The sequence below is a fragment of the Vigna radiata genome, chromosome 7 (assembly GCF_000741045.1).
Source record: "Vigna radiata var. radiata cultivar VC1973A chromosome 7, Vradiata_ver6, whole genome shotgun sequence".
NCBI lineage: Eukaryota > Viridiplantae > Streptophyta > Magnoliopsida > Fabales > Fabaceae > Vigna > Vigna radiata.
Genome location: NC_028357.1, coordinates 19532944 through 19545432, shown reverse-complemented (window position 1 = coordinate 19545432; position 12489 = coordinate 19532944). Strand labels below are relative to the sequence as shown.

The window sequence follows — 12489 nt, the reverse complement described above, 5'->3', positions numbered from 1 at the left end:
AAATTAGCATTTATTTAATGATTATTTGACTCTAGATATTTGTATTAGAATTTATTTTATTATTATTCGACATACTTATTCCAGATTATGTATTTATGTTTTCATTCTGATAAAATCTTTCTATAATAACTTATTTATGAATATTCATATCTTGATATCTCTAATCACTCTTGAACTATTAGACTTGCTTGAAGTAGATCTTGCTTAAGATAGATCGGCATTCTGCCTACCACTACAATGAACATCAAAGTAGTGTCACATTTTGAGGTCAGCTGGAGAGACTATGGAAATAAAGAAAAAGTATTTAAAAGAAAGATTCACTTCACCAGGATGTGTCATGCAATCATATACAGATTTGCAAAGATTATAATTGTATTAAACTCCAACATAATAAGATGACTTTAATTACTATGCAACCTAGACACCAGTAAGCCAACTAACTATATCAATTTATAAAACAATAGAAAAAATGCTATATAAAACTAACTCCCTCATTTGCTATGCTGCACTCACGCAAGTAGCTCTTTAACCTACATTTCATTATATCCTTAGTTTCCGCAACACCCAAACTCAACACCTTCGGGGACCTTATTTCTCCATTAAAAAAAACTCCGACGGTAGCCCTAAAGAATAACACTTCACAACTTTCTTTGTTCCACAACTGATATGGCCACGACCTGCTCTCCTTTAAAAACAGAAAATAACTGAATGGACAGCCAAAGTCAAAAATCTGTCAGTTACTATTATTATCAGGATTGGACAGCCAGCCTCTGCAGATGGTCAAAGAAAACTTGAAGGCTCACGTCATCAGTGAAGATTACGTCTGAACCAGCAGCCATTTCGTGTGCATTATTGTATGTTGCTGACGGGTTCAGCTTTGCTAATAAAAATCTAGCCTGTTCAACATCAACGAAACCCACTAAGGTTCCCATCAAGAGAGTCTAAGCCTACCAAGCTAAATGGATTAATGAAACATAATTCTCCGAATACACTGTGAAAGTGGTAAACATCAGCAACAATCAGTAATAAATGAACTTCAAAAAGTGAACAACATAATACATGTACTTACTTGGGAACCATGTTGATCACACACTACCAATCTAGGGACAGGGAAACGTTCTCTAATTATGATTTGGGCATCATCTTGGGGTGCTTGTAATAGTTGTGCAAAAGCCTGCCATGTATTAAAGCTATTAGCAAAGCCAGAACAGGAAGCAATGACGAATCCAACACATGACTTTAGTCATGAAAAAAGGCTCCAAATAAAATAATTTCCATCATAAACTGCCAGAAAGCTATAACGCGCCCAATAGAAGACTATACATATTGTATTAAACAATCTAAATGCTTAATCGTCAACCATTTTTGGAGCAGATATCACATGTTGACAGTGACTTGTTTAGCAGGAAATATATGAGAAGTGTGTACATGCCTGGTGCTCTGGCTGGTTATGGTATCCCATGTTGCGCCACTGGGCTATTGTCATTCCATGAAAAATAACCACACTAAAATATGAATCAAGCAACAAAATCCGGTCTGCTGAAATGGAAGCCACATCTAACAATGCTGGTGCAGGCAACGAATTAAATGAATATGATATTAGGGATGGCTGAATCATGACGACGGCATTACTTATATTTTCCCTATTTAACAACATGCGGAAGTATGCAGTCTCATCTGGACTGTTATTAAAAACCTGCCAATAAATTTTAACACCCAAACTCCACAATTTTAAAATAAGTTTGGAAAGCAATGGTAGGTAATACAGAAAGAAAAATACAAGAAATGGCACCTGTACAAACTGTGATCTTCGCAGATTGAACATAAATTGGGGGAATAAGGAAAATGATGGATTTAATGTAAAAGATGACGGGTCATCCTTGCGGTAGTCACCAAATTTAGAGCAGAGGCGAATCAGTAAACGGTCCAACCATCGTGTGGCATCAAATGCTTCCTGATTGAACACATGACATCATCTAAAGTCCGAAAGAGTATGTAAAACAACATTTTCCACAACTACAACTGTAATTTACAGCTTGTTATTTATTAGCATAAAAATATCAAATTGAAATAAGCTGCCTTTGAACAAAGGGGAAATCTACTGGCAAATCTGAAAAGATGAAAAAGAAGTTCAAAGATAAATCATAAAAGTCATTTTGCTAAAGTATTAAATAAGTCAAAACAAAGAAATTAAAAAAAAAAAAAAACTTAGATGACAAAAAAATACGAAATAGTCAATCCATCAGTTCTTGGTCACATGAATATAAGATTAAAGAGAAATCCTTCACCCACTTTGAACAAAATACTAATCATAAAAATATAACGAAAAAATACCAGATCAAATAGAATGCATTGCCACTCTTAAAGAAGCTAGTCTAACCAGATTAAATTAGTGACAAGTTCATAAAAGCTGTCACTTTGGAAGACATCAATAATCACCCATTTGGAGTAAGAAAAACTTTATAGCCACTACAAATAAATCTAGTAGTGGTAAATATATTCACGAAATAGTGGAGAATAAAAAAAAAAACTTGAGATATACCTCTGTCTCCATTTTTATAGACGCAAGCCTTGCCATTACTACTGCACCAGTTTCTTGGTCAAATCCTTGGACCAATTCCTGAAGATAAAATATATTACTTTTTGAGTAAAGGCCGTCTTAAATAATGAAAATGCATTAATGGAGACAAAAATAAAGCCACATATCAACAATGTAAGCATAACCCTAACTACTACTTTCATCAAATATACTACTGTAGTCATCAATTTTCGGTTCATCCTTCCCCTTTTGTAGCGGGCTCTGAACTAGGATAAAGCACAAACTTCTGTGCTAAAGGATGCCTACCAAAACCCACAGATTGGAGTACATTTTACTTGGTTACTGTACTTTCAGAGACCAATATTCCCAATGTTTCTGCCAATCCCAGTCTTGAGCAAAAGCCTCATAAACCATCATCACCTTAACTACTGTAAGCATAACCCTAACTACTACTTTCATCAAATATACTACTGTAGTCATCAATTTTCGGTTCATCCTTCCCCTTTTGTAGCGGGCTCTGAACTAGGATAAAGCACAAACTTCTGTGCTAAAGGATGCCTACCAAAACCCACAGATTGGAGTACATTTTACTTGGTTACTGTACTTTCAGAGACCAATATTCCCAATGTTTCTGCCAATCCCAGTCTTGAGCAAAAGCCTCATAAACCATCATCACCTCCTCATAATATCAACCAACATAGGACCCAAGTAACTAGTCCAATTCTCCAAGAAACAGAATGTAGGGGTCGGTCAACTGTTGAAGTTGAATATAGGGCAATGGCATGTCTTACTTGTGAACTTATATGGGCGAGACAACTCCTTCAAGAGCTATTATCTACATTGCATCGAATCCAATACTCCACAAGTGAACTAAACACACAGATATTGATTGCCATTTTGTATCAAGTTTGTCGGATTAAACGACTAACTTGCATATGTGTTGACCAAGTCCTTAAGGAGACCTCAAATTATATTTATCTATTCCAAGCTTGATAATACAATTTGAATGCTTTAGTTGGATGGGGGTATTAGAATAAGTATTAAAATATGGGTACGCAATAGTTGTGTTTTGAAATACTTCCGGTTGTACCTACGAGTTGTACCTACTTCTGTACCTAGGAGTCTAGTGCAGTATTTTGATCTTTCATCTTCTCATTTTATCAAATTTATATCATTATATATAGAAGATCATAAAAGGGGTCTTTAAAGCACTCTAAAATGTCTTTTTCTCACTTTTTTTAATCTTAAGTATTCCTAATTAACACTATTTTTTTTTTAATAAAGCATTTCAATTTCTCTTAAAAAATGAATTACCCTCTTAAAACTTTCCATCTAGCCACAAATGTAAAAACAAAAACTGAAACTACCTCAGAGCTGATAGCAACATCTACCCATCTTCTAGTTATAGTGGTGACCCGTAGCACTGATTGACCGTTTGGACTCTGGTAACTGCAATATGAACATGACCAATATATTCAGTGACCAGCAATGAAGGAAGGGAAAAATGGCACAACATGGTAAATATGATTTCCCATTCATTAAAAATTTCAAACATAACCTTGTAAGAAATTGCAGATACAACTGTGGGTTAGTAATAGTTGGAGTGTTTGAATGGTCACTTGACGAAAGATCAAACAGCACAGTCAAACATGTACTCTTGTCAAGGCCACACAGTTTCCAAGTTGTTGTGTTTCCCTCCCCTATGACACTATCAGCAACAGAAGGCCCTTTCTGCAATTTGTGATTGATTGTAACCATCAAACTCCAAATATAAAAGGTTTAGTTCAGTTGTAATTTTTATGGTAAGTCCCAATTTTAGCCCCACTACACAGCAGAAAATTAAGGTTTCAAACCTAAACATAATCCAAATCAAACCTTTTCCAAAGATGTGCAAGGTCCAATTATACCCTGAATTTTGATTTCCTTGGAGCAATTAATCTCAAGTGTTCCACTGTTAAATAAACAGAATAGGTAGTGAGCATGTTTGCTAGAGGAAAAAAGAGGACAAAAAAGAAATTAAGATATAAAGTAGCAATTAGAAAATCTTTTTAGCAATAACATAAAAAATGAAAGATCAAATCAATAATCATACATATAGATACACAAAAATGGTAGGATATAAGGAGAAATTAGTTAAGATAATTACAATATCAATGGGTTAGTTAGTTAACTAGAGACGTAGTTATATATAAAAAGGAAGAGAAGGTTAGGAGGAAAAGGGCGATTTTTGTGATCGTAAATTCAGCATTGACTCTTTGACAAAGGCAAAATCCTTTGTGAAGGGGAAAATCCTAGGAGGAGAGAGTGATCTTGATAGGCCATGGAGAGTCTATGAAAGGAGAAGGAAGAATATTCCTGATAATCAGTAGTGTAAGCCTAACTGTATTAAAACAGTTAGAAAGGGTGGGAAGTGTAGTTGAATATTGTATAAATACCAAGGTCGTTAGTCGGGGGGTGTGGATGTTTGTACATTGTTACAACAGGTTTTGACCTGCGGAAGAGGGTTATGCCTCTGTAGAGTGTAAACACATACCATTCTTTCTGTTAATAATACACAGTTTTCCATATCTTTCCCCTTGTTTTCTGTCTGTGAGAGTTCGAGAGAGGTTCTTGATTGGGTTTCACAATCCGAAACCCATCAGATCTTGTAAGATACGTAGAAGAGAAATTAGTTAAGATAGTTAGAATATTAATGAGTTAGTTACTTGAGGTGTTAGTTAGATGTAAATAGAAAAGAAGGAGAGCAAAGGAGAAAAGGAGGTGAACTTTCATAGATTGAACCTTAGCTCTCTGTGAAGAAAGCCCTTGAAGGAGAGAGTGCTCTCCAATTTTGTTCTTTTCAATCTATTCACGCAAAACTTTTTTTTCTCTCTTTTCGATTCTTGGTTCCTTACAAATTGGTCGGACCTAGTGGATCTCCTGCAAAGGGGCATTATGGAAAGTCATGGGCCAGTGAACAACGGAAGGTGGTTGCAGAACTAAAATCTAATATGGCTATTATTAACGAAAGTTTGCAAGACAAGAAAGAAATCAAAGAACTGTTACAAGAGATCAATAAAAGCAAGAAACTGTCTGAAGGAGGAGAGTACTTTGTTAACAATGAAGAGAAGGAGGAAAAAAGATATCTACATAGTAGTAGATTGGATGAGGAGGGAGAAGAATTGTTGAGGCCTTGGATTAAAACAGTGGAGTGTCCCGTGTTTGAAAGGAATGACTCCTCAAGGTTAGTATCACAAGCAAATCAAACATCAAAAGATCAATTGCAAGGATATTTCTTCTAGGACAGCAATCTAACATTCAAAATCAGATCCCACCACAGGATCCAAAGGACTTGATTATAGCTATGGACATTGCTCGAGATATGGGAAAAGGTTCACCAATGAAGAAACGCACCCTCTATAGTGTAGGAAAAACCAAAAAATTGAGATTTGCAAGCGAAAGAAAAATTATGATGGAGGAAAAAGTGGATGCATCAATAAAGAGAGTGAAGATTATGGGCTGTGAAGGTTAGTTTCTTGATAACCCAATTACAGATTTAACCAATAGGAAAGTTCAAGGCTATGTCGCACGGATAATACACGAACATTACACACAACACAGATCTATATATTAGATCCAAAATGTAGGATACGGGAACACAAATCTATATATTAGATCATTATGTATTTACATTCTCAAAATCATCTACAAACAAGATTAGTAAAATATAATAATCTAATCACATTGTCGGCTAACATAAAAATGAATCTAATCTATCTATCTAATATCCAAAAAGCAAAAAATAGTGATCATATAAGATTTGTTCCTTAGTTCTATAATCATAATAGAAACTTATGTAATAAGTTTATAAGTTTATGGATTTTTTAAAAAATTATTGTATTTGTGGTTATTAACATTGTGTTAGAGCCATGTCGAAATTATGTGTTTGAAACGTATAGTGTCAGTGTCTGAAACGTATTGGACACATGACTCGCCGTTTATGAGGCATCTCCAAGCTTCATAGGTTGAAGGTGAAGATGCTGCCAAGAATTATTTTTTCCCAAATTCAGATTTACTTAATATGAATAAGAAATTATTGTTGGATTTAGATTTGATAATGAAGGTGGTCGGAACATCAATGACATTGGAATATTGGAATTTGAACTTACTGGGTTCAGAGACTTTTATACAAAAACCACTCTCTTCCCCACCACCACCCAAGCTTCTAGACCTGAATTTACATGCAGTAGCCACCAGCAGGTTCCCTCCCTATGATGTAACAGTATCACAATGGTTTGAAGAAAGTTAGATAACAATCACATTGATGGAGATGAGCCATGACATCATGTGTCAAAATATATTTTAGGAAACTTTAGATATTATTCCCATGTATTTAATTTGTTATATTCTTTGTATCTTGCTATTATTACTAGAATAACAATCCCGCAATTTTAGAGATTTGTTCCATAGAATAGACTGCTCATTCAATAAGCTCTTGTATATATATCCAATGCATGTAAGGAGACAATAAAAAAAATATATTCTCTCTCCTAAATTTAAGATGGTATCAGAACTCCCGATCCTTGGGAGCCTCTAACCGTGATTTGATTGCGGCCTTCATTGCTGCCCAACCCTAGAGTTCCATCACAGCCTTCATTGCTGCCCAACCCTAGAGTTCCATCATGAACTTCATCATTGCCCAACCCTAGAGTTTCATTGCAACCTTCGTTGCTGCCCAACCCTAGAGTTTCATCATAGACTTCATTCCTACATGATCTCAAACACTCATCATCAGTCTTCATTTTTGTGCCTTAATTGCACATTTTTGTAATGGTTGAAATGGAAAATGTAGACAAATTCCAGAGTACGGGAGAATTGCAGAATGTTCATTCAGCTTATCGATTGAATGGAAAACCTTAAAGCAAAGATTGGGGACACAAAGGAGGCCTTCCAAGGAGAGGGGGGCAAACTCATGTTGTTGGTGGTCCTGAAAGTCAAGAAGGATCTGAACAACTCAACCATGAGAAGTTAGAAAGAGTAAGGTCCTTTCTTAGTAAATTGGAAAAACCCACAGGTACATGTTCGTTTATATACTCTGGTAAGTTCCCATTTTCTTATGGATTTAATGTCTCAAATACCTCATTTACCCATTATTGGATACTAGACTTTGGAGCCATAGACCATATGACATCATTCCCTAAACACTTCTCCATATATTCCCCATGTCCCAACAGCAAGAAAATTTCTAAAGCTGATGGAAGCCTCATAACTACAGCTGGACAAGGAGATGTCCAAATAACCCCAACAATAATACTAAAAAATGTTCATGTCCCTAAGTTATCCACAAATCTGATATCTATACAAAAACCTACCAAGGACCTCTTATGTAATGTAGTTTTTCATAGCAACTCTTGTATATTGCAGGACAAGAAGTTAGGGAGAACGACAGGACATGTTAGAGAATGGAATGACCTTTACTACATGGAAGATTTGAGTCTGTCCATTGAGAGTCAATCTCTAATATCTAAATCTTCCATGGCCAACAAAGAAAAAATCCAATTGTTTCGTTGTCGTTTGGGACATCCTTCATTTCGGGTCATAAAGTTAATATTTCCTTCCTTGTTTAAAAATTTAAATCTAGAAGATCTTCATTGTGAGGTGTGTGAGCTTGCCAAACACAAGCATGTACCTTTTCCTATCAGCAATAAAGAGCTCTCCTATTTTTTGTTCTTTTCATTTTATTCAATGAAAAAACTCTTCTTTTCTTTCACTCTTCACTTCTCAGTTCCTACTAGACCTCCTATTTTTTCTTTTTTGTTCATTCTATTCAATAAAAGTCTTTCTCATCTGTTTCTTTTCAATTCTTGATTCGTACTAAAACTCATTAGGAAGCTTTAAATTTCTGGCAATTGAATGACATTCAAACTAGAAGTCTTTCAAAACCCAAATTTACTTCAAAACGATTAAAATGTTTCCAAAAGTGCAACTTAAACCCTATTTCCCTCATACATGGATTATTAGACACGACTAAATTTACTTGCCCACGCCATCCTTTTCCCTCTCATGAGTCCATTATTTACAATACATCTATAGAAAAATTATAGTTCTCTCCTTAGTCATAATAGAGACACCAAACTAAGCCACATAATTAAGGGTTTTTAACAAGTTCCACTAGGATCAACACATGATGGAATAATGTCAAAAGTTTCTAATAAAACAATAAGTAACCCCTTGACCAGTAGGTACTAAAACACCGGGTGGATATAGATTTTATGCTAAAGAATACAGAACTAAAAGCATGGCAATTCAAAATCTCCCAACAAAAAATTCCCGGCATCAACTATGATTCAAACTGAGGGGAACAATAAGTTTATACAAAATTAATGTGGACGAGAATATAAAAAAACCAAAATAAATAACTTCCTCGGGTGAATTGAATTTAAAATTGAAGTATTGAACAAAAGATTGAAATGAAGACCCACTTGAAGCAAAGACCGAGAGATTGCTCTCCATCCTCAAAAACACGCTTAAAAGAGTCCTTGAAGACCGAATGACCAAAACTTTCAGACAGGACAACAAGGCCACCAGTTTTTTCAACTGCAACTTTGATTTCTGCTACTCCAACCTATAGATTCAAATTTCAAAACAATAATGTCTATCAAACAGAAGAAGATCAAATTGAGCACACACAGGTTGTTCTTAAGTGTCACAGTTGCAACATGATCTTATAATAATATCAACTGTATTCTAAAATCCTCACAGGATAAATAAGAACTTCACTATGTATACAGAAGAAAATTCCCAGGTAAGAATTAAGATAGTAATAGCTTAAACTAAGCAGGTGAAAGAAAATGACTATCATAAGGACATTAACATGACATGACTAACAACATATCAAGAAGAAAAATAGGCGGCGAAATGTGTACAAAAATTTGCAAGCTCCCACATACCTGATCAAGGGCTGATGCAAAAAGATCTAAAACGTGACCCTGGATAACCAGCTGTTTCGCAAGACCCTCATAAAACTTAACTGCTTTCTTGAAGTATGGTGCTGCATCCTTATCAAGATCTTTATGAGAACGCAAAGGATCAGATAGATCTTTTGACACAATCTACAGAGAAAGTATAAAATCAATATCTACAGCAGAAAAAAAAATACTCAATGCAAAAAAAATATTTTTTTATGAAAATCCCTCATAATCCCTCGCCAAAACATAAATTCCTTCGACCCCATTTGTAATAAAATCTACCATCACCAATGACCAATGCCCAAAGCAGTATAGCGAAGAACATAAATTCATTTACCGAACCAGGTCCTTCAGTGCAGGGACCACCAACCAAAGCAATGATCCTAGCCCCAGTCCCGGGATTACAAGCACCAAGCAACCCCGTTGCTACGCTCAACGCCACGCCTGTACACCGTGCAGGGCGCTTCCCGATCGAAACCGGCCATTGGTCAGTTTGCAATTCATCCAACACCTGAAGAGCAACTCATAAGTCAACAACAACCAAAGCTGAGAGTATTTAGTTACTATTGTCATCATTACTACATTGAGACAATGCAATTTGCAAGCATTCTCCCGAAACGCACCGAATTGAGAGTGTATTCACAATCAGAAGCAGGCAGCAAGAACCTGGTGACAGCAGCAGAAGGTGGCTGAGCCAGCGTCGTCCCCCCCTTGGGATAGACCGTCCTGGCGGCGGTGAGACCTAACTGTTCCAAAATCTTATCTTTGGGAATGTCCTTGCTCCCACGGAACACGTAAACCTTGGAAATGTCGGAGAAGCCCAGCTCATGCACCTGGACCTGCGTGCCAAATGACACGAAGCCAACGAGCGCGTTGTCGGGAAGAAGCCCGAGGGCCTGGCGGAGCGCGGATTTGAGAAAGTGGAGCTCTTCGGCAATGACGCAGGTGTCGAGGAGGAAGAGGAAGACAGGGGGATGGGTAAGGTTAGGGTTGATGTTGTTGTTGTTGTTGAGTTGGTATTCCAGAGTGGTGTATTGGGGATAGAGTTCGGCAGGGAGATTCGTTTCCGAGATTTGGGCGTAGTGAGGGGGAAAGTGGTTGCGGTTGTAGCAGAAGGGACAGATCCAGATCTTGGCGGTCAAGTCGACGCGCGAGAAGGGGTTGAGGACGGAGGAGCAGGTCTTGCAGCGGAGAGGCGCGTAAGGTAGCGTTGGGGGAATGTCTGGGTGGGGGCGGAGGAGGGCAATGGTTGCGGCGAGGGGTATGACGCACTTGCTCGCCTCCACCTTGGTGCGCGGCCACAGGTTCCACGTCATGCGCACTCCGTCCACACCTTCGGGATCCGCCTGAGCCATCTCCGACATTGAATTCAATCGGCTCAATCAATGCCCGACTCGGGGTGAAGATTGAGGAAGCGTTCTTTCTCTGACTCTCTTGCCACCAAGGGGACCACCGTTACCCAAGTAAAAGTAAAGGAAAATAAGGTTTCACCACCTCCGCCTACCTCCATTTCTTTTCCTTCAAATTTTGTAAGGTTTAAACAAATAAAGTTATATTTAAAAAAAAAAAAACTTAATACCACCAATAGTCCCTATTTTGGTTGGCAAAATTTGAATTGGTCTTCATTTTTTTTTGTTCAATATTATCCTAAAGATTATAAATTTCATTCAATTTGGTCCTTTTTGCAGACGCCGTTTAAATCGTTAACGGCAGACAATCTAACTGTGCAGAACAATGTTGATGTGGCATTTAACTGGCCACGTGGATTCCCTTCAGGCATAGTGAGGTAAAATTTGAAATAAAACTAGGACCATTTCGAACACACTTAACGAAAATAGGGACCATCAGGGGTATTAAGCCTTTTTTTAATGAAACCCAATTTTTAATGACGGTGGATTGCCAAATTAGGGTTTTTAACCAATCTGCAACAAACGAGACCCCAACAAGCACCACTTCCTAAAGCTTCCAAAATCAGAAGGCAAGAACCTCATTTTTTCCACAACAGTATGAGTAAAGCCCTAAACCCCAAAAAAAAATGCTCAATTGCTTGTCAAATGAAAACCCCGTTGGTGAAGAACCCATTATTCGGAGGTGATTAACTTATTCCTCTTCTTGAGTTTGTCGGCGATTTTGGAGGGAGAGCGGGTGGTAGCCATCGATGTCGGGGCGACGGATGGCGGCTTTGAGGCCATTAGATTAGGACTGGGGACATGGGTGGATGTAGGTCTAGAGAGCGTGAAGGAAAAGAAGGGAAATTTTGACGAAGGCGAAGGTGAAACAGGTTGGGTTCCCAAATTCTAAGAACCCTTAATTTAATTTTCAAAAAGCAAACCCTAATATCTGCAATTTCAATTTCAAAATGAATAAATCCACCTCATTATGCCTCTACGGACTCCACGTGGACAGTTAAATGCCACATTAACACTTTTCTGCACAGTTGGAGTTTCTGTCGTTAACGATTTAAACGGCGTCTCCAAAAAGGACCAGATTGAAGGAAATTTACAATCTTTAGGACCACATTGAACAGAAAAAAAAAAATAGGAACCAAAACGAATGTTGGTGATGAAAATAGGGACCATCAGTGCTATTAAGTCAAAAAAAAATCATTTTCTTTTTCTTTTCCTATAACTCTTCTATTTCCTATTTAATTTTGATTTAAATTATGTTTTATTTTTATTTTTTAAATACGAAACCTTTATCCCATTCCACGTGGTTTTCTACTCTGACTCATGAATAGGAGGAGAAAAAAAAAGTTCACAAAATTAAAATGTTCTCTATTGAAAAAGTTATAAAAACAAAATATTCACAAAAGTTTTACGAACTAGCACAAATTCACGAGTCTTCTTTTTAACACATGAGAAAAATATTAATTTATGCTTGTTTTGGTGTAAATTTTAGGAATCGAATCTAGATTGCTCGCTCTTCCTGGATCTTGATCGCTCGTTTTCCTTTAGTCTTGACCGTTCGATAACTTTCAAGCTCTAACCGACGGGAGAAGTACCT

General features: G+C 37.0%; 2 protein-coding genes across 3 annotated transcripts; both read right to left on the bottom strand.

The window, feature by feature from the left end:
* Positions 1–286: 286 nt before the first annotated feature.
* LOC106768819 (protein transport protein SEC23) lies at positions 287–11008 on the bottom strand. Of its 2 annotated transcripts, XM_014654166.2 has the most exons (12): positions 10110–11007; positions 9824–9997; positions 9469–9630; positions 9001–9143; positions 4415–4490; positions 4098–4270; positions 3907–3988; positions 2543–2620; positions 1793–1954; positions 1433–1696; positions 1070–1174; positions 287–896 (listed from the first exon to the last, which is right to left on the bottom strand). In XM_014654166.2, the coding sequence occupies exons 1-12, from the start codon at positions 10848–10850 to the stop codon at positions 750–752; spliced, it is 2307 nt and encodes a 768-aa protein (XP_014509652.1). In that variant the 5' UTR covers positions 10851–11007; the 3' UTR covers positions 287–749. The 2 variants fall into 2 exon arrangements, with proteins under 2 accessions (XP_014509652.1, XP_022638941.1); XM_022783220.1 differs by lacking the exons at positions 287–896; positions 1070–1174 and having other exon boundaries at positions 1431–1566; positions 10110–11008.
* Positions 4527–8229, bottom strand: LOC111242038. The gene is made up of 4 exons (XM_022783221.1): positions 7434–8229; positions 7117–7285; positions 6688–6787; positions 4527–5458 (listed from the first exon to the last, which is right to left on the bottom strand). The coding sequence occupies exons 1-4, from the start codon at positions 7538–7540 to the stop codon at positions 5430–5432; spliced, it is 405 nt and encodes a 134-aa protein (XP_022638942.1). The 5' UTR covers positions 7541–8229; the 3' UTR covers positions 4527–5429.
* Positions 11009–12489: the final 1481 nt, after the last annotated feature.